Source organism: Hypanus sabinus, chromosome 8 (genome assembly GCF_030144855.1).
Source record: "Hypanus sabinus isolate sHypSab1 chromosome 8, sHypSab1.hap1, whole genome shotgun sequence".
NCBI lineage: Eukaryota > Metazoa > Chordata > Chondrichthyes > Myliobatiformes > Dasyatidae > Hypanus > Hypanus sabinus.
Window position 1 is genome coordinate 17,885,561 of NC_082713.1, and position 23,222 is coordinate 17,908,782.

General features: G+C 40.0%; 1 protein-coding gene across 2 annotated transcripts in view; it reads right to left on the reverse strand.

Moving 5' to 3' along the window:
* Positions 1-23,222, reverse strand: part of mtm1 (myotubularin 1) — a 122,603-nt gene that overhangs the window by 34,294 nt on the left and 65,087 nt on the right. For both annotated transcript variants that reach the window (XM_059976735.1, XM_059976736.1), the window contains exon 7: positions 1,182-1,265. In XM_059976735.1, the coding sequence (XP_059832718.1) occupies positions 1,182-1,265 (84 nt within the window). The remainder of the gene's footprint in view (positions 1-1,181; positions 1,266-23,222) is intronic.

The following is a 23,222-nucleotide window of genomic DNA, read 5'->3' on the forward strand; positions in this document are numbered from 1 at the left end:
CCAATTTAAATGTTGAGAGGCAAGAGAAACAGGCACAAGAGAAAATCTGCAGATGCTGAAAACCCAAACAACACACACAAAATGGTGGAGGAACTCAGCAGGCCAGGCAGCATCTATGGGAAAAAAGTACAGTTGATGTTTCCGGCCGAGGCCCGTCAGGAGAACTAGGAAATGAAAGGATGAGGAATAGATATAAAAGATGGAGGGAGAGGAAGAGAGAAACACAAGTTGATGGGTGAAACTGGGAGGGGGAGGGATTAAGTAAAGATCTTGGAAGTTGATTGGTGAAAGAGATATAGGGCTGGAGAAGGGGGATTCTATTAGGAGAGGGCAGAAGGCCATGGGAGAAAGAAAACGGAGGAAGAGCACCAGAGGGAGGCAATGGGTAGGCAAGGAGATAAGGTGAGAGAGGGAAAAGGGGATGAGGAAAGGTGAAGAGAGTGGGGCATTACCAGAAGTCCGAGGCATTGATGTTCATTCCATCAGGTTGGAGGATACCCAGATGGAATATAAGGTGTTCCTCCAACTTGAGTGTGGTCTCATCGCATATATACACATACATTAATAAAACAACAAATGCCACAAAACAACAAATTTCATCATGTCAGTGTTAATAAATCTGATTCTGATGTATGAACAAATGGAAGCAAAAGGAAGCAAATAATGGTATTTGAGAAGGCATTAAAACAAAAACAAATGAAAATAGAATGCAGCAGAACGGCAGGTAAGACATGCGAGGGAATGGACAACAGCTGACTGGATAAACTTGGACTCAGTAATAAGGAAATCCATAAACCCTACACGGCGTAGAAAGCAAGACTGGATTGAAGGGAAAAATTGGAACTGAGAAATATAGCAAAAGTGGTTTCTGTTTTGAAGAGGATCCAGAGGTAGTGAAAGCCTTTTAACAAAACAGAATGAGGCCCAATAACCCTTGATCAGTTGATTGCTGGTTAATGTATGTATGTATTAAAAGCACTCAAGTATGAGGTCATTGTGGGAGTGGAAGGGGGCCCATATCAGGATGTGATGAGAGAAAGCACTGGCTCATTTAAAGAGAAATTAAAAGGGTTTATAAACATGACATTTGAAATGGTGTTTGTTTGTTAAAAGTACAATGCAAATTCAACATTAAACAGCTTATGTACTTTGAACCCAAGCAGGCTCTAAAAGCAACTTACCAATCTCTTAAATTCTTCAATTGGGTCATAAACTTTCCAGCCATCTTCATAGAATGTTTCTTTATTTTCAAATGCAAAAAATGGCTGAAATGAACAGAGCAGTAATTGTTAGAGCACCAATAATATATTTGCTAATTTCTCCCATGAGCCTCAAACCTTCCTGTTACATCTTTACAGAATATTCAAATGAGATCTCCTGGTCAAAACAGAACTTGAAAGTTCTTTCATCAAAATCAACAAAATGCTAGAATTGCAATCCTTATAGCCAGTACAGGTAGTCTCCGAGTTACGAACGTCCAACTTACCGACAACTTGTACTTATGAACCGTGGAAGGAGAATGCCATCCACCATTTTAAGTCAGATTGCAACGCCATCCGCCATTTTAAGTCGTTGCCATTGACACTGTGTTAAGTGTTTAACTTTGTATTTAGCTTAAATTTTCCTTAGTAAGATTCACCCCGACCCCACCCCCCCCCCCACCCCACCGTTCCGGTCGGTTGGTGGCGCAGTGAGATCAGCACCGAGCTGGAGAACGGAGGTTCTCGAGTTCAATTTAGTGACAAACCGCTCCCATGCCAGGTTGATGTCATTCCTGTGACTCCCATATCATCCGTGTCGGGTTGATGTCAAGCTCGCAACTCGAGCTCGTAAAATAAACACTGCTACCTCCAGTTTAAATTCCCACGCGGAGTATTGTGGAGGATCAAATACCCAAACCCAGCACAGCCCCCACTTGTCCCATTTAGCCTGTCTCAGTGCAGTTTTCCTTAGGACCCAGCGGAGGACGGGACCAGCAGTGTTTCTGTTCCGTTTACATGGTGCAGTGGTCCTTAGGACCCAGCGGAGCTTGGAACCCGCCGCCCACAGTGTTTCTGTTCCATTGATGGGAAGCGATCGCGATTGAAAATAAAGTGGAAATAACAATGGGTTTGGAAAGAGGTGAAACACCATCGGTCATTGGAAAGCGTTAGGCTACAGTTGGTCAACGATCGGATAAAGTGAGAATAATGGAGCATGTGAAAGGCCCTACCCCGATGAAAGCTACAATTATTACTAAGCAACACAGTGGTTTAATTATTGGAATACATACATTTCTTAAGTGTTTTATATGCATATACGAAGACAAATGTTTGACTAACTGACGCTAACTAATACCAGATGTACTTGTTCTGACTTACGTACAAATCCAACTTAAAGACAGACTCAGGAACAGAACTCGTATGTAACCCCGGGACTGCCTGTACTTTCCATCAATAAAGTTACTTTGTTTACACTTCCTGTTTCAGCAAGGGCATGAACATAATTACAATGAATCTAATATGAACACAGCCCACCTATCCTGTTCCCCATCCTCCATTCAGATAACCTATCAAAGTTCTAGGATCTTAATGCAGAGCATGTAATACTAAATCTACAGTGATGAAATGCTTTGAGAAGTTGGTCATGACTAGACTGAACTGCCTCAGCAAGGATCTGGACCCACTGCAATTTCCCTATCACCACAATAGGTCAATGGCAGATGCAATCTCAATGGCTCTTCACACAGCCTTAGCCCACCTGGACAATACAAACACCTATGTCACGATGCTGTTCAACTATAGCTCAGCATTTAACACCATCATTTCCATAACCCTGATTGATAAGTTACAGAACCTGGGCCTCTGTACCTTCCACTGCAATTGGATCCTCAACTTCCTAACCAGAAGATCACAATCTGTACGGATGGTGATAATATCACCTCCTCGCTGACAATCAACATGGTGCACCTCAGGGGTGTGTGCTCAGCCCACTGCTCTACTATCTCTGTGTGACTCCACCATGACTGTGTGGCTAGGCATAGTTGAAACACCATCTATAAATTTGCTGATGATACAATCATTATTGGTAGAATCAGATGGAGACAAGAGGGCATACAGAAGTGAGATATGCCAACTAGTGGAGTGGTGTTGCAGCAACAACCTTGCACTCAATGTCAGTAAGACGAAAGAGTTGATTGTGGACTTCAGGAAGGGTAAGACAAAGGAACACATTCCAAACCTCATAGAGGGATCAGAAGTGGAGAGAGTTAACAGCTTCAAGTTCCTGAGTGTCAAGATCTCTGAGGAACCAACCTGGTTGCATCATGACGATACAGTCATAAAGAAGGCAAGGCAACGACTATACTTCATTAGAAGAGATTTGGTATGTCAACAAATACACTCAAAAACTTCGGAAGATGTACCGTGAAGAGCATTCTGACAGACTGCATCACTGTCTGGTAGTGGGGGGCTACTGCACAGGACTGAAAGAAGCTCCAGAGGGTTGTAAATTTAGTCGACTTCATCTTGGGTACTAGCCTGCAAAATACCCAGGACATCTTCAAGCAGCGGTGTCTCGGGAAGGCAGCATCCATTATTAAGAAGCTCCAGCACCCAGGGCATGCCCTTTTCTCACTGTTACCATCAGGTAGGAGGTACAGAAGCCTGAAGGCACACACTCAGCGATTCAGGAACAGCTTCTTCCCCTCTGCCAAATGATTCCTAAATGGATATTGAGCCTGTGAACACTACCTCACTTTTTAAATATATATTATTCGTGTTTTTTGCACGATTTTAATCCATTAAATATATGTATACTGTAATTGGTTTACTTATCCCCCTTCTTCTATAGTATGTATTGCATTGAGATGCAGCTGCTAAGTTAACAAATTTCACGACACATGCCAGTGATAATAAACCTGATTCTGATTAACATATTCTCGGTCCAAAACCTCAGCTGTTTATTCACTTCCACTGACACTATCTGACCTGCCGAGTTTCTCCAGCATTTTGTGTATGTTGCTTTTAATACTAAACATGATGCCATTGGCAATCATAAAGCTCCACTGCCTTATCTCCCTTATTAATTTATCCCAATTTTAAATTTTACTCCAGGTCTATTTTTCTCCTTCTCCATAAATAAAGTAAAATATGAACATCCCTCTATCATATTTTTCACATGTCCCCAAAACTAATTCCAGTACTTAGTCCAGACATAGGTCCACTGTCTTCTAAATCCGCAAATCCACTGGAGGTTGATGGCCCAGAGACAGTCTGTCCATGTGAGTGTGTAGGTGCGTGGATGAACGGGAGAGTGGACTGGCTTATTCTGCTGCTGTTGTTTTGCTGCTGAACACAGTGGGTATGCTAGGCTGGATCCAGAACGTGTGGTAACACTTGCAGTCTGCCCCAGCAAATCTTTAGATTGTGTTGGTTGTTCAACACAAATGATGCATTTCACTGTATGCTTTGATGTACATGTTTTCTTCAATGTACAGTACCTATATGCTTGTTCCAATGTACCTGATAAATAAATGAATCTGAATACTTGCCCCTCTCAATGCATTCAGATGTATTAAAAGTTATCAAAACTATGTTAAGAATCCTGAATTATATATATTCTTTGATCTGCTGCTATCGAGTTTATAGTGAAGCAGTTGAAATTACCTACTGCTCCTTATTAATTTTCCATTTACAGGCAACATGGTAGTGTAGCAGTCAGCATAAGGAACGCTACTAGAGTCAGCGACCCAGGTTCAATTCATGCCGTTGTCTGTAAGGAGTATGTACATTTTTCTGAGGACTGCCTGGGTTTCCTTTGGGTGCTCCAGTTTCCTCTCAACACTCCAAAAACACACAGGTTAATAGGTTCAAACAACAACACACACAAAATGGTACCTTCGTCAGGACTCACGTTAGTAGGTTATTTGGTTACATGGGTGCATGGGCTTATTGGGCCTGTATTTCTAAACTAAAATTAAGTTAAAAAATTTAAATTAAACTGCAGCTACTTAATATGAAGAAACATCACTTGATCCAGTGTAGGAGATGAATACTGGTACAAAAGCATGATGTACTCATGGGAGTTCTGTGCCATCTGCCTACGCTTGCCTTCCCAATGGTCACCCATTCCATCTGCCTGTAGGAATTTGAGCTGAGATGCAAAAAACCTTCTGAAACATGCCATTTACAAAACACTTAGCCCTATGTTGCACTGCAGTCATAATAGCAACTATTCATCTAAAATTCAAGACCTCAAGACATCCAGTTGGCAACAGTTCCTACATCTGGTTATCCAGGACAAGCTGAACATCGCAGATTCCCTATATGGCTCAAAAACCAATAATACTGTAATACTTAAATCAGAAACAACTTAGGTACAAACTAATCCCTGTAAATCCATTATGAAAGCTTGTTACAGTAAGTCACTCAATGAATGGGGCATAACATTAGCATAGTTGTCAGCACAACAGTGTTCCAGCATCAGGGATCCAGGTTGAATTCCTGTCACAGTTTCAAAGGAACTTGCAGGTTCTCCCCGTGATAGCATGGGTTTCCTCTGGGTTTTCCAGTTTCCTCCCTCATTGCAAAGACATACAGGTTAGTAGGTTAAATGGTGACTCAGGGGAAATTGGGCTGTGTAAACCCATTGGGCCAGAAGGGCCTGTAACCGTGTTGTATCTCTAAATAAATATTCCAAATCCTAAATATAAGTCATTGAAACAGAACTAGGCCATTCGGCCTGTTAATTCTGGTCCACCATTCTATTATGGCTGATGTAATATCCCTTTCAATACTATTTTCCTGCCTTCTCCTTATAACCTTTGACACCTTTACTAATCAAGAATCTTTCAATCTCCACTTTAAATCTACTTAATGACTTGCTTCCTCTGCTATTCACCACTCTCTGGCTAAAGAAATTCCTCATCTCTGTTCTAAACAAACGTCCTTGTATCTTGAGGCTGTGCCCCCTGCTCCTAGACTCCCCACTATAAGGATACATTCTCTTCATATCTACTCCATCTAGATTTTCAGGATTCGACATACCTCAATGAGATCCTCCCTCGTACTTCTAAACTCCAGGAAGCACAGGCTCACAGCCATCAGAAGCTTCCCATATGTTAATCCAGCCATTCCCAGTGAAAAATAGTGATTCACTGAATCAATGCACAGTTTAAAACAGCAGGATTAGATTTATTAACAATTCAATTAACACAGACAATCTAAATAATACAAACAAGAACCTGCACAATATTTTTAAAAAGAGAAAAAAGTTGATTGGTCCACACATAGTTAAAATGCCTTTTTTGAAACATGACATGCTTCTGGGTAAAGTCTTAGTTGCTTTTTGGTTGTTATTCCAGATGTGATATCATATGTCATCAACACAAAACTCTGTTCACCCACGGATTTCAAAAGTTCTGCCAAAACTAAAGCCTATGGGAGTTTTACAATACTTACCAAGCTGAAGTTTTCAAGGGAGTTAGAGCAAATTCTTAACCAAGATGAATGACACATCACCAGTAAATGTTGTGCAGGATGCCATTGAGAAGTCACAACACCAGTAAACTTTGTACCAGATGGGAGCTTGCATTCCTTCCAAATGCCTGTGAATACCTAGGCTACATCCACACTAGACTGGATAATTTTGAAAACGCTGGTTTCGCGTAAAAACGATATGCATCCACACTATGCGTTTTTGAAAATATCTCTGTCCACACTGAAACAGAGATTTCGGCAACTCTCCTCCTCCTGTGCACACGAAGGACACATTTACCGAAAATAAGCGACATGTTTGGTGTCGAATCTCGCCGTAGAAGTGCGCATTTGTGCAGTTACAGACTAGAAAAACTTAAAGTGACGGACAGCTGTTGGCTCTCGCACAGGGGAACTTAAAAGTAAAAAAAAAACAAATACTGGAGCATACGGCGGCAACTGATAGATTGACCCCGCTGACGACGAACATTGAAAAACTGACTAACTCTGTTGCATTAATAAAGCACTTTGTTAAATGCATAGAACATGTCTGCGTCAGTGTTGTCTTGTATTTCCATACAATGTTACATTAGGCTGTTACACATCTATTGTCAGAGAAGTACTTGCATAAATAAGTAAACCATCTTCATACGAGCAAGGATAGAAAACAGGGCCAAGTGAGTACAGTATACTTCTTTATTCAGTAAGTTATGGGTCAAAGTATTTGGTGAGTAAATTTCTAACTCTTCTGGCTTCAGTCTCGTTGCCGTCTGTTTTGAAATTGTTAGGTTACGTTCAAGAAAACAATGAAACAGCACGCTGCCATCTGACAGCGTTTTCAGAAGTCTCCAGTTACGCCGTCCACACTGATCTGCCCGAGCAGCATTTTCAAAAATATCCACCTTGGAAAGCGTTTTTGAAAAGCTCTGGTTTCAGAAGACGAAAACGCCATTTTAGTGTGGATGGAGGGTAAAAACAAAGAGAAAAAGCTTTGGTTACGGATGTATCCAGCGTAGTGTGGATGTAGCCTTAGAGGAACATTTCAATATTCACACCTTGAAGAAAATCCAGTGATCTGCCTGGCTTGGTCCCCTCATTTTTGTATTTCTTTCAAATTTTAAAAAATATAATTTGCATATCAAAGTAGGTATAAGAGGTGTTAATTTCCCAGATGCACCTAGCAGAAAGCAGACTGACAACATTGATTACATAATGGCTGTGACATTAAGTTACTCAAAAAATGTTAATGTGGCTTGATGTCAGAAACACGTTGGCCAAAACTTCACTCGTCATTGCAAACAGTGAATTAAGGCTGATCCTGCAGTATAGTTGAGTGAGTGGCACATTGTTGGAGGTAGTATGAGAAGGTAAATCAAGTCGTCACTTTTATTGTCATTTTGACCATAATTGCTAGTACAGTACATAGTAAAAATGAGACAATGGTTTTCAGATCCATGGTGTTACATGACACAGTACAAAAACTAGACTGAACTACGTAAAAAAACAACACAGAGAAAGCTACACTAAACTACAGACCTACACAGGACTGCATAAAGTGCACAAAAACAGTGCAGGCATTACAATAAATAATAAACAGGTCAACAGGAAAGGAAAACGGTCCAAAAAGAGCATTCTTCTGAATTAATAGCAATAAAAACAACTTTACTGATTGTTCAAATCATTTACTGTACTGGCAATTCAGTCCGCCATCAGTTATACTATGGTGTGGTTTAGGCCACAACCAGAGTAAGGTGCTGAATTCTAGTCACCAGGCTTCAGGAAAGATGTGAAGACCATGGAGAACTGCTGAAATGATTTACCACGGTGGATTTGAGGATGAGGAACATGTTACTGTGGAAACACAAAAGATGCTGTGGAGCTCTACTCCAAAGAAAGAAAGTTAAGACCATGTTAAAAAATAGGTTCAGCTACTAAGAAGTTCTTAGAATTAATGGAAAGATCAAATTTAGATGGCAGATGTAAATTGATCAGAAGATCCAATTGTAGCAAGCACAAGGATTTTTTTAAAGAATGGTTAAAGTCTGTAACAAATTGCCTAGAAGAGTAGGGGCAGCAATGTCATCTATGGCTCTCTGCAGGGTACTTACCTCGAAAGAGAAAACACATTGAAAATATGTGGTTACATTGTCGTCTTATCTCCTTTATTGCCTCTGCACGAACAACAACACAACCGTGTTGACACCAGGCCAACAACTTAAAACATGAATTCTACTGTTTGCCTGGTACCAATACTCACTCAAACCACTTCTCCAATTAAGACCATAAGACAATGTAACCTCTCATAACCTCTTATAGGTTATGGTGAGGAGGCGGGGGAATAGGACTAAAAGGGAAATTAGATCAGCTCATGATGAAATGGCAGAGCAGACTCGATGGGCCGAATGGCTGACTTCTGCTCCTTTGTCTTGTGGTCTAAAATCAAACCAAGGTAGGACGAGTAGGGTCTGAGGAGTGTTATGAACAGAGGAACATAGGAATGCAAATTTGTGGAAAGTGGCATCAAAGATAAACAGGGTGATGAAAGTGGTGTTTGGCATGCTGATCTTCATCAGATGGGAAATTATGATGCAATGATACAGGACATTGGGTGAAGCATTTGGAGTATTGTGTATAGATTTGGTTGTTTTGATAAAAATAAGACGCTGTTACACTAGTGCAGGATTTCCTAGCCTGGAATCCACAAGCTCCTTGCTTAATGGTATTGGTCCAAGGCATAAAAAAGGTTGGGAACTCCTGTACAAGCACAACAGATTTACCAAGATGCTGTCTGGACGTAAAGGCCTGAGTTACAAGGAAAGGTTGAAAAGACTAGGATTCTATTACCCGCAACATAGGAGATTGAGTTATGGCCTTATAGAAATGTATAAAGAGCACAGACCGGATAAAAACACAGTGTGCTCCCCAAGCAGTGGGTACTAAAAACGAGAGGACATAGATTTAAACTCAGAGACAAAAGATTTAAAAGATCACCAAGAGCAACTTCGTCAGGTGGTGTGAATTTAGAATAAGCTGCCAGAAATACTGGCTGAGGTCAGATTCAGATTCATTTATTTAATCAGATTCTTTGAAACATAAAGTGAAATGCATTATTTGCATTAACTATCAACACAACCCAAGGATGTGCTGAGAGCAAATTGCAAGTGATGCCACACATTCCAATGCCAACATAGCATGCCCACTATGTTTTGCTGACTTCATGCCGACTCCTCCCAGTTAGACCCTATCCCAGTTAGCATTTTTATCTAAATGCTGGTACAAGCTGTCCCTTGAAATCCCTGCAGCAATTTCCACTGCTGATGACAGGCTGTCCAGCCTGTAGTTCCCTGGTTTGTCCTTGCTATCCCTTTTTAAACAATGGAATAACATTGGTCAGCATCCAGTTTTGATGAACTTCACAAGCAACTACAATGAAGCAAATATCTCTGCAACTTCCCCTCTAGCCTTCCAAAAAGTCTGAGGATGCACTATGTCAGGACCAGGGAATTTATCCATCATAATGAGCTGTAAAGATGCAAATACCCCTTCCCTGGTAATATAAGTGCCCTCCAAAACATCTCCACTTGCTTCCCTTGTTCGTGTGCAACCATGATTTTCTCCTCAAAGACTGACTGGAAATGAAAAAGGACCTGATGCTTTCCATGACAAATAAAACTCTTCTTGGGCTTCCAGCCAGGTACAGGTATCGATTATAACCAATGTTTCAATGACAAACTCCACCATCTTCATCAGGGATGATGCCCGGGTATGTCTCGTCCAGTGGTATTTATACCCCTGTAATTATCCCTCCTGATCGGATAGACCTCATCCAATCAAAGTTTCCATTCTCCTACTTTATTTACAATCGAATTCCAGTTCTTACTTAGAACGTGACCCACATCAAGGAGCACAGGAGGTGTATCCATTTGGGTAACATGGAGAAATCGGTGGTAGCAGAACACTGCAGTCACAATGGATTGACTTTGACAGCACAAAACTACTGTTTTTGGGACTAGATGGTAAAGGAAGCCACTGAAATAAACCTGGAGGAAAAGAATTTTAATAAAGAGGAAAGTAACTCTCTAAGTAAGAACTGGAATTTAATGGTAAACCAGGTGAGAAAGCAGATTGGATGAGAACAAACCAATCAGAAGGGACAGACTACAGGGTATAAATACCATGGAACTAGACATGCTCAGGCATCATCTCTGACAAAGATGGCAGAGTTTGTTCCTCGAAACATCAGTTACGATCAATACCTGTACCTGAATGGAAGCCCGAGAAGAGGGGAAATATTCATTAAAAATCCCACCCGTTCTTGCGGCTTGAGGCATAGGCAACCTTGTTGATCTCTAAGAGGTGATGGATAAGGGTAGGACAAATCCACAAATTAGGATTCCAAACAGAAGTATGCCTACTTCCATTGAGTGGGAATGAGACAGGCTCAACCAGTCAACCTCCACTAGATCCTGTCTAACTTGTGGACTTGTCCTATCCATGTCCATCACTATCTTTAACTAATAAAATTATGATCACTGAGAATTCCTTCCTTCCTTTGCCTTTACTGTGTCTCTGGTTACCCTGAAAACTAGACCTGCTTTCGCTGGCTACAGTTCAAACTCATTACAACTAGATGTTCCAACTTTATCTCATGACTTGCTTGTGCAGAATTAACTCCCTCTCCCCACCAACTTAGTTTAAACCCTCCAATGTAGTATTAGCAAATACCCCTGTAAGGACACTGGTCCCTCTCTTCAATACGTCGCCTTCTGTTAAGCAACTTAAATTGTCCACCATTATTCATAACTGTGTGTGGAAAGAGATTGGTGAACAATCTGGTAAATTTATGATTATAATTGCTATGACTTCTTAATTTTAAACTCTAGATTAAATGAATTACTATAGCGGACTTCAAACTGAAGTACTTGAATTGTTAGTATAGGCTTCTGGATTATTTGTTTGGTTCCTCGAAAGTTGCATTACCACCATGCCCCATTGCACAATCCATTAAAATGTTTTATTTGTAAATGAAGGTTTTGCATTTTTATTAAATTCTCAAAAATTCAAACATGAAAACAAAGTAACACACAAAATGCTGGAGGAACTCAGCAGATCAAGCAGCATCTACCTAGAGGAACACAGAGTTGATGTTTCAGGCTGAGATCCTTCATCAGGACTGTCTGGATGAAGGCTTTGTCTTCATGTTTGCATTTTGGAGAGTGGGGCAGGTCAAGTTACAGCTGGCAAAGACTGGATAAAATTTTAATTCAACATTTCCCTCCATGCAACTTTTTAAAGAACCTAAACAAGAGCTTTCTCATTGTCAAACTACATCAACCTTCAGCGCACTGACCTTAGAACCTCCAGGTAGAGTTGCTGAGCCCCAGTCCCTGGCTTTTCACTGGTAGGGGGCAGGCTTGTGTTAGAGTGCTTTTGAGGCATGCTACTCCCTTCTCTGAGGCTGAGAAGGAAGTGTGCGCTTTTTGGCATGGACAGAGGCAGGAAACACAACTCTACAGTGCCAAATCACAAAGCAAATCTGGTGGTAACTTGATGAACCCAAAGAGCTCCAGCAAACAAATGCAAATCATTTCTGAATATTTGCAATGGCCCACAGCACAAGCTTTCTAATTTAGCACTGATTAGCAACTTAATTCAGAGGGGGCCTACAGGAAGCCAAGCAAAGGAAATGGCAAAATAGTATCCTTTTTACATCAATATATCTGACATTTAGACTAAAGTATATTCACGGTGCATTATAGCAGCAGTTTACTGCCTTAACTGGAAAACCAAAACTGACTGCCCAAATCAGAAACTTTTATCCTGCAACACTGAACATAAAATTCCAAGAACTCTCAGAAAATGGTTATTTAAAGATTTAAAAGATTAGCTTTATTTGTCACATGCACATCAAAACATTCAGTGAAATGCGTTCGTGTCAATTATCAACACTGTCCAAGAATCTGCCGGGGGCAGCCACAAGTGTCACAAAGAGAATGTACAAACTCCTTAGACCAGGCATGGGCAAACTACGGCCCGCGGGCCATATGCGGCCCGTTAAGCTTTTTAATCCGGCCCGCAGAACATGATGAAATTATATTAATAAACCTTGTTAACGTTTTTTCCCCGCAATTCTGGCGTTTTCCAAATAGATGACGCACTCTATATACATTGTTGAGGTGCAACGTATTACTCCACATTTGCACTTTACTCTTTGTTCGGCTCGACCTATTTGTGTGAACAGGCGTTCAGCGTCATGAACATCAACAAAGCCAGCCACAGATCCAAGTTAACTGACCAACACCTCAGATGCATCCTGAGAATCGCCACAACAAAACTAAATCCAGACTTTGATGCGCTGGCTAAAAAGGGAGACCAACAACACTGTTCCCACTGAAATTAAAAATAACTTTCTTCGTTGTGTTATGTAAAAAATGCATTTGAAAATATTTTTTTCAATAAGCCTTACATGTTACATGTCATTTCTGTTAAGTGATGGACATGAGTAGTGCGCAGGTGCACGTACGTTCTCAAAATAAAAAATGCACTCCAGATCAAATAACGCGCTCCGCATACTGGCGCGCTGTCACTGTTCTGTCTTTGTGCTGGTCGTTGTTGAGTTTTGGCACAGGGGACAATTGAATAAGAAGGAGCAGGACAAGCAGACCTGCATCTCCTACCGTTTTTGAAATAAAGACAGTCAGGAGGAGAGTGATGATGATAATATCTTGAAGGATAACAGAATTTTCAGTGCTTTAAAATAATAACTGTTACTATTTTAAAAAGCTGTATTTTATTTATTTAATTTTCAGTGTTTTAAAAGTCATTTCAATAAATAGCTAAATACCATGGGACTTCAAAGACAGATATTTTGTTGTAATGCATTTGTTCATTTTCAGTTGAAATTAAAGCACATGTTTTCTACATATCCCATGATATTTTATTTTCTCTTATGAGGTGTATTACCAAAACACTCCGTCCATCTGCTCCTGGTCCGGCCCCCCTGTCAAATTTTAGAACCCTTTGTGGCCCACAAGTCAAAAAGTTTGCCCACCCCTGCCTTAGAGAATGGTGGGAATTGAACCTTGATAGCTGGTGATGTAAAGTGTTTCACTAACCACAACACCACTCTACTATGCCACCCTAAATTACAAACTGGGTATTTGTATTTAATCGGGCAACAAACCTTAGTGGCTCAAGCTGTGAGGCAGCAGCTCTAGGCCATTTCGCTGTGTTAACTTTTTTATCTTCTTCTATTCAAAGTTACAGATCTTACATTAATGGGTTTAATGAAAAACTTCCAAGTTGACCTTGGCATCATGTTTGGAAGCCTAAGATCTCAGGGCTCTGGAGACGGGCGGATCGAGGGTCGGTGTCACGGCAGGAGACCGGAAAATCTTTTACCTTGGGCCCAAAGACCCGAGGTCTTTGCGATCTTCAGACACAGAGCTCAAGAAAAGCAACAAAACAGACTTTTAACATTGTAAACCAGTGGGTTGTTATGTCTCCCACTAGCTGTGAAAATGGGGGACACCTCCCTCTCCTTTGCCAAGGCGAGAGAGCACCTGTGGTTTGTCGAATGTCAGATAAAATACGAAGCCTTTGGGGTAACTTTGGTCTGTGTCTTTGCTATTGCTTAGCACACGCTTGGGCACCGTGATGGTACCGATGCGCTTTTTATTGCCGGTGGGGGGAGGGGGCATTGCTGCTCAAACACTGGGGGGTCTTACGAGGCTGTGGTGGCCAGTGCTATCATGTTTGCTGTTGTGTGCTGGGGCAGCAGGCTGAGGGTAGCAGACACCAACAGAATCAACACACTTATTCGTAAGCTCAGTGATGTTGTGGGGGTGGAATTGGACTCTCTGACGGTGGTGTCTGAAAAGAGGATGCTGTCCAAGTTGCATGCCATCTTGGACAATGACTCCCATCCACTCCATAATGTACTGGTTAGGCACAGGAGTACATTCAGCCAGAGACTCATTCCACCGAGATGCAACACTGAGCGTCATAGGAAGTCATTCCTACCTATGGCCATCAAACTTTACAACTCCTCCCTCGGAGTGTCGAACACCCTGAGCCAATAGGCTGGTCCTGGACTTATTTCCACGTGGCATGATTAACTTATTTTTATTTAATTATTTATGGCTTTATATTGCTATATTTCTTCACTATTCTTGGTTGGTGCGGCTGTAACAAAACCCAATTTCCCTCGGGATCAATAAAGTATGTCTGTCTGTCTGTCTTAGGGGTTCTGACGTTTAACTGTCATTCATTCTTTGAGGCACTTCTCTGTTTTCGTGGATGTTTGCGAAGAAAGAAGTATTTCACGATGGATACATTTCTCTGACATTTAATTCAACCTTTGAACATGACCCCAAATTGTCTATAACCTTTTCTTGAGCAATAAGTAGACCAAAAGTTTGCCTCATTAGAAACAGATCTCAGATACTGTAATGCAGCAACATTTCAAGACATTGGTCTTGAATTAATGACTTTGTGCAGATGAGATTTTTGTAGATGGCCTATTTTGCATTTCCTCACATATGAAGCTGTTCACTATCCAAGCTGTTGTAGTTCCTAAGGTCTGTAAGTTATACTGCCCCAACTCCACAGTAAAGGTTAATTGCAGTGTCATGAGAACATTCCCATGCAGTTTCAGGCATCAGAATGAGTGAGTAGATTCAACAAGAGTTTGTACTGATGTAAAATAATTGCCCAAAACCTCTTTGGCTCTGAGGGTCAAAGACAATATCAGGACAACATTAGCTGGATCTTAGATAACAATCAATGCTTGGGTGGTCATTGATGCTGTAGTTTTTGACTGCATTCATGTGCATATACAAGTAAATGGCTCCAACATTATTGTTAAATCGCCAGCCCAGATAACCCCAGTGTTCACTCGGTGGAAGTCAAGCTGCACTACGCTTGTCTGCACACTGCTGCAAGCTCGTTCCTGCTGACAACGTTCACGAACTCAGGGACCTGGGGGCATTTTATATTTTTGTGTGACTATGTTTACTGCTATCTTATATGTGCTCTATGTGCCTTGTGCTGTGTATGACTGTTGCTACTGTAACCTGCATCTTGGCCCCAGAGGAACACTGTTTCGTTTGACTGTACTTATGAATATTCATATATGGCTGAATGACAATTAAACTTGAACTTGAAATGCCCATTACCTCCAAGTGAAATCAGATGATGTAACATTTGGATTTGAAAGCAATGAGTCAAAACCTTACTCCAGAGAACCGAGTCATTCTGGACTGACAGATCATTGCAAAATTTTGCCCTATAGAATCAGTGTAATAAGAAAGACATTACATTTATACAGCACCTTTCACATCTCTTTCAGGATGTCCTTCCTAAATCACTTATCCGCCAATGAAACATTTTGTAACTGCATCACTGTTGTAATGTACAAATTAAGGAAGACAATCTGTGCACATCAATGTCCTACAAACATTATTGTGGCAATGAACATATCACTTGATTTGTAATTTCAATTGAGGAGTAAATATTGACCTCACTCAATTCTTGAAGTTGTGGAATCTGTGATGTTCACTTGTGAGAGAGGATACCACTTTGCACAATAGCAAAGTGGCCAGCGCATCACCTTACAGTGCAGGCACCCCAGGTTCAATTCTTGCGGCCATCTAAAAGAGTTTGTACGTTCTCCCCATGATCACGTGGGTTTCCTCCCACATTCCAAAGATGTAGGGGATTAGTAGGTTAATTGGACACATGGAAGTAATTGGTGGCGTTGGTTCATTGGGCCAGAAGAGCCTGTTACTGTGCTGTATCTCTAATATATTAAAAAATGCCTCAGCCAGGAAAATGGTCATTCCAACAATTAAGTACTTCCTCATTGTGCTCTAAATTGTTATCCTAGATTGTGGTGCTCAAGCTACAACAAAACATAATGTGGTCCATCTAGCATGAAAGGATGTGGTAACACCTGAAGTGTAGCATACAACTCTGCCGCCACCACTATACAAAGGATGCCAAGGTTTTGGAGAGCGTGCAGAAGAAGTTTACCAGAATGCTGCCTGGATTTAGAGAACAAGAGGTTGGACAAACTTGGGTTGTTTTCTCTGAAGTGGCAGAGGTTGAGGGGAGATCTGATCGAGGTTTAGAAGATTAAAGCAGGCAGTATCTTCTTCCAAGGATTGGAATGTCTATTAGACATTAGGGCAGCTTTTAAGGTGAGAGGTGAGTAGCTGGAATGCACTCCCTGGGATAGTGGTAGAGGCAGACACATTACGCAATTTTAAAGGACATTTAGATAAGCATGTGAATGTGAGGAATATGGAAGGATATGGACATTGTGTAGGTAGAAGAGATTAGTTCGCCATTTGATTCATAATTTGATTGGTTAGGGGACAACAATGTGGGCCAAAAGGCCTGTTCCTCTGCTGCAAGGTTCTATGTTCTGATACCCCACAGGAAACATATACTTTCGAACCTCAGCACTCTCCAAGATGATTACAAAAACTTTTGCACCATAGTCAATATACACTTAAAAAAACAATGAATTCTATTTCTGACTGTTAGTGGGTCATGAAACTGGTCTGAATAGTTGCTGAACAATGTTTAATTGTTTGCCTTCACTTTAGGAATTAATTACAATTATTTTAGTCAGGACAAGAAATACATTGTGTTGGACTGAAATAATCACTTCACTACCACTAAAAGTTCATAGGCACCAACATTAAACCTTCTGTTAGCATAAGACAGTGTTTCACAACACCTGGTCAATGTACCTAACAATGCACAAATTTGAACCATATTTTAAATATTCTGTTGGTCTTGTCATTCTCTAAGTAAGTTACATGCTGCAGAAAGACACAAAACAAAAGGCAGCATTGACAGAACACCTACAAGTGGTACTGAAGCAGTTACAATGACTTGTTGTTTCTAGTTTATGGCACTGAAACCTCTCCTCACAGAATCAGTAAATTAAAAGTTACTTAGATTCCATCCTGGAAATACAGCGTACAAATTTTGGAACTTGGCAGATAAAGTAAATCTTCCACTTTTTGTATGACTCATGGGCAGGTGTTTGTCTGAAAAACTATTGACAAATTTGTTTTCACTGACTGAACTTCAACATTCAGCACAAATGAAAACAGAAAATGCTGGAAACACTGAGCAGGTTATGCAGCATCTATGACTATAAAAATAATTAAATTCATCCAAAAAAATAGCTCTGCAGTCTTGGCCAAGATTTTGATACTCATGTTTCGCAACCAGGAGTCAAAAATCCTTCAGAAAAATACATACAACCTAAAATAAACTCATTTAAAGGTCATTAACCTCACCACAGATGTTTACCAGTAGCATTTTCTGACTTTATTTCAGATTTCCAGGATATAGGGTCTTTTGTTTTTGGATTCATACATCCATTATCTTTTAAACTTTACAAATTCAAAATAATGCGATTTGGAAACAATGTTCTTAAACACAAATACACTGGATATAACTGGGAAAGATTTCGGAAAAGAATAATGTCTGTCAATCAACCAAAACCTTATCAGAAGTTTGAGTTTCAACACCTTTTCTTATTATATCATTGTTAAATTCACCAACCAAAGACGTAAACAAATAACTGTGGAGTTCTAACGACTACAAGTTCATTACTCAATTTATTAGCAACTAGAAGTCTATCCTCAGAAACATTTTATTTGGTTTAAAGACCTTTCAGGTTGCCTGCTCAATATTTGATTTTCTAATAATATGGTCCCAACCAGTTAAATCTTTCTTGATGTAATAACTGGTCAATTCTTGTGTCTTCCTTACAACTCTGTCTTCTAACTTCCCTGCTGTTTCTATAGTATTTTTCAAACCACGTACAGTACTCATGCAGGAGAGGGAAATTATCCTATCAAAGCAAAACACAAGAGCTAATTATACTTGCCAAACCTAAACAAGTTCCTTAATACTGAACTATGACCCCATTACTGAAAATCCCAAAAGAAAATTCTCAACCAACAAAACTCAGTCTATATGACCTAAAGAAAAAAAGACATCTGTTGTTTTGAAACACGAAGCTAAAAAAAATTGCACAAACTCTTCCTGAAACTCTTATAGTAAAAGGCATTTCCATTAATTTCTTGGATGAGTTAGGGGCCTTTCTCACAGCAGAAGAGATAGAGACATGAATAAAAGGAAAAAAAAACAAAGAGTTAACCATGAAGTTTCCCACTAATGCACTACGAAGCTATAAATGAGCTTCACTGGTAGCCACACCAAGCCAGAATAAGAACAGAATACTTATTTCAGATCCAAATCAAAGGTATTTAGACAATTTTTCTTCACTTTAAATATGAATGATATACACTGCAAATTTAAACTTGGATTAAGTTGTGTTTTTTTTTTGCAAAGATGAGTCTATTCTTATTTCATTCATTCTAAAGCTTGTGTAAATGATAATGATTGAAACCATACGTGCGAGAATTGGGACCTCTAAGCAATTTGTACTATATACATGGAATAGATGGCATACATAGGTTATTCTTATTATAGGCTAAAAGACAAGAATACAAAGAAACCAAACAACTGAAGAACATATTTTTCAGCAAATCTAAGTAATGCTTAGCCGGCCAGTGGTGTAGTGGCATCAGCAACAGATTTCGAGGTGAATGACCCTGAGTTCAAATCTGGCCAGCTCTTTGTATGCTTTTCATCCGTGCTGAGTTGAGTATTGAGCTAGCAACTCAGCCTTAGTTGCTAGCTCAATAAACAGTAATAAATACCATGCAATGCATCACAAGGCACAAGAAGGAACAACAACTAAGTAATGCTGTCCAGTAAATAAGGAATAAGATTTGATTTCAGGATAACGGTGCATCATGAAATCATATCTTTCCTTCTCTATGCTACACTAGTGTGTGTTATTCTGGATTTTCAGCATCTGCATAATCTATTGTGTCTATCAGTGTATCTCCCCCTTTAAATCATTCCTTAGAGTTTAGCCTTGACCAACCTTAAATTCATCTACTGCAGTAACTCTTTATGGACATGGCATTAAATTCATTTTAGTAATGCTACTGAGAAAATCTTAGAATATTTACCAACATCAACACAGCTATGTACACACAAGTTATTATTGATACAAATGCTGTTACTAGTAACAAAAATTCCTCACTTTTTAAAAAATAAAAGTATTCACAGGAGTTAATTGCTGTTTGGATCTGTTGGCTGAAAGTGTAAGAAGGTTATTGTATGCAATCACTTAACAATAATTTTCATTTTTTAATAATAAAACTTCTGACATAAGTCTTTCACTAAAAACACTTCAAAATCCCAAAAATTAGAAGAGGTCAGATTGTTAACTAAAACTTGCAACTGTAGCATTTGAAGCCAAATTCAATCTTCTGTTTTTCCTGATTCCTCTTCATGACCAATCTTATCTCAAACTGTCTAGCTTAAATTTGGGAAATGCCAACATGTTACCACTACCATATAATTTTATACAAAAAACAAAAAAAATCAGGCTTTAAGAAAACAAATTAATTGATTTGTCCAAACCTTTCAAAGGAACCCAACTTGATTTTGCATTTTGCAAGATTGACCATAACAGTTAAATGCATAGGATTATTTTGCAATAATGGATCATATTTAATTCACCAAGAAACTACTTAATTCAATAAAGGAAAACATTAATCAAAATTTGATTATAATATCTTTACCACATCTTACATAATCTACAAAATTCACAAAATACAAAGCAAGAAAGACCAATCATGAAAGTGCAATAAGTATATACAGCTACAGGTTAAATAAAAAGTTTACTTTTCAAACAGTTTCTAAATCAGCAATAAGTGAAGTTTAGCTTGGATGGATCCTCTTGTGACAAGTGCAGCAAGCACTTCGAAGGACCACAACTTCACCAGCACAAGGACACAAAAGGAGCAAGAGTAGGCCATCTAGCCCCTCAAGCCTGCCCCATTGTTCACTGTAATCATGGCTGATCTGCCTCCATCTTCTTCATCTTTGCTGCTCAGTTCCCCACAGCCTCCAACGATCTGATTGTTGAAAAATTCATTCACCTCTAAATAACTCATATTGAATGGTAGCCATAAGACATAGAAGAGTCAGGCCATTTGTCTCGATGAACCTGTTGTACCAGCATTGGGGTGGGGGTGTGTGTTGAAGAAACAGGCAGATGGGTTATCCATGCACCTTATTTTTTGTTCTTGTGAAGGTCAGAAAATAGCTGTACTACTCCTTTAGTTTATAATGGGTGGAATTAATCATACAGATCTCAATGAGACCAGCATTGAAGATCAAGGTTAGGATTATGAAGAATAGAGTAAATCAGTAATTGTCATCCAAATCAACCCATTTCAATACAGCTGACTCTAACACACCCTTGAATATTGGGGCAGCATGGTAGTGTAGTGGTTAGCACAATACAGTACCAGTGACCTTGGTTTCAATTCCCACTGCTGCCTTTAAGGAGTTTGTAAGCTCTCCTCATGACCTCGTGGGTTTCCTCCAGGTGCACCGGTTTCCTCCCACAGCCCAAAAAAAAACCAGTGGGTAGGGTAATTGGACCTTGTAAATTGTCCTGTGATTAGGCTAGGATTAAATCTGGGGATTCCTGGGTGGCATGGCTCAAAGGGCCGGAAAGCCTACTCCACGCTGTATCTCGATTTAAAAATATTAAGAATAAATATATCTTTGTTCCATTCCTAATTTTATCAAAGTCTAATTTTCTATATATGAATGCTCCGGATGGCTCTTGACGTGAGTTGGCAGCGGCACATGATGAACGTCGAGCTCTATGACGACCTATCGATGCTCCCTAATAAAATTGAGGCAAAAAGACTGCAACTAGTGGGGCACTGTCTATGCCACCCTGAGCTACCTGCCAGCCTAGTCATCACATGGGAGGATGAACCCTGGACTATGAACCCAAGACTATGATCAACATGCTCCCAGAAGATAGCGGCACGGCTAATGCAGATGAACTGAACACACTGATGAGGGACAGGGAGGAGTGGAGTGTCTGGCATCATGCCCAGCGCTGGCCCCCTAGGCCTGAGTTGACGTAGTGGATTTTTTTTTAAAAATCCATTGAGATGCAGTATAAAATGTTAGAAACACTTCGCAGGTTAGGCAATATCATGAAGAAAGAAACAGAATCAACATTTGAAGTTGAAGCCAATTAATATTTTTCTTAAGATGTAGATAGGTCCTACATCAGTGGGACCCTTATCTAATAAACAATGTGCCTGCATTGGAAAGGGTCCAGAGGAAGTTCACAAGAATGATCCTGGGAATGAAAGGGTTAATATATGAGGAGCATTTGATGGCTCTGTGCCTGTAGTTGCTGGAGTTTAAAAGAATGGGTGGGTTATCTCATTGAAACCTATCGAATATTGAAAGGCAGAGACAGAGTGGATGTGACTATTCATTCACTGAAAGCTCATCCTCAGAGCAAAGCTAGCTTTTTTCACCTGCTCTCTTAAAATGCAGTAGTTTTTTTCTGATTGCCTATCACTTACACCAAGGATAATTTACGGTAGCCAATTAACCTATCAACCTGCACTGCAAACTGGAACACTTGGAAGACCACGCAAACTCCACACGTATCACTGAAGGTCAGGATTGAAAGAAGCAGCAAGACAGCAACAAAGTGCTATGCCACTGTACGGCCGTCCTTTCTCATAGCAGTATCAAGATTGGCTTTATCATCACCGACATTCGGCATAAAATTTGTTTTTTTATGACAGCAATACAATGCAAGACAAAATTTTTATGGTATAAAAATAAATAGTATGAAAGTGGAATAGTGATGTTGGAAAGTGGTGTTCATGGATCATTCAGAAATCTGATGGTGGTGGATATCCTTAAAATATTGAGTGTGGGTCTTGGGGGTCCAGTACCTCCTCCCAACTGGTAGTAATGAGAAGAGGGCATGTCCCAGAAGGCAAGGGTCCCCAATGATGAATGCCACTTTTTTTGAGATGCCGTCTCTTTGATGTATTGCCTTTTGAAGATGACCTCAATAGTGTTGAAGTTTGTGCCCGCGACGGAGCTCACTGAGTCTACAACCCTCTGCAGTCTGTTTTGATCCTAATAACCTGCTGAGTATTTCCAGCATTTTGTAGCTTTGTTTCATATTTCTAACTTCTACAATTTTTATTTTCACTTCCATTAAAATACACTGTGCTGCAATGAAAATCCCCCCCTGGTTTGCATATCATTTATTCACACATAGAGCTTTCTAGTAAACTTACTCCACCCCCACTCTGATGAACCAGATCTGACAGGATGTCTAAAACATGAAGTATAACACAAAAGCTAGCTTAGCAAAGATTCATGGATGCCTCTCTACACTCTACACCTTTCAATGAATATGTGAAGCACTGTACTGACAACTACATGTTTGCACCACACCATGTTGCAGCAAGAGCTGTACAATCTGAACCCACTTTGCTTTACAGATAACTACACATATACCTTGTGTTGCTCTGAGCTTGCCAAAGGTTTAAATGTAATTAGGTTTTGACTCAAATCACTGCCTCACAATGAGTTGGCAATTTTATTAAAAAGACAAATCACCCCTCAACCTGTGACCCCTCCCCCATATTCTTAAACTTGTTAGCTTTCCAGAGAATTCCTTTCACTACAAAGTATGAAACACTTAACTGTTTCACTTCATTGATGCTGCCTTTCCCAAAAAGTGTCTGCAATATTTTAGCACCTTTATTTGTTGAGATGAGGCATTTTAGTTAAATTCCTCACGTCATATACAGTACTGTT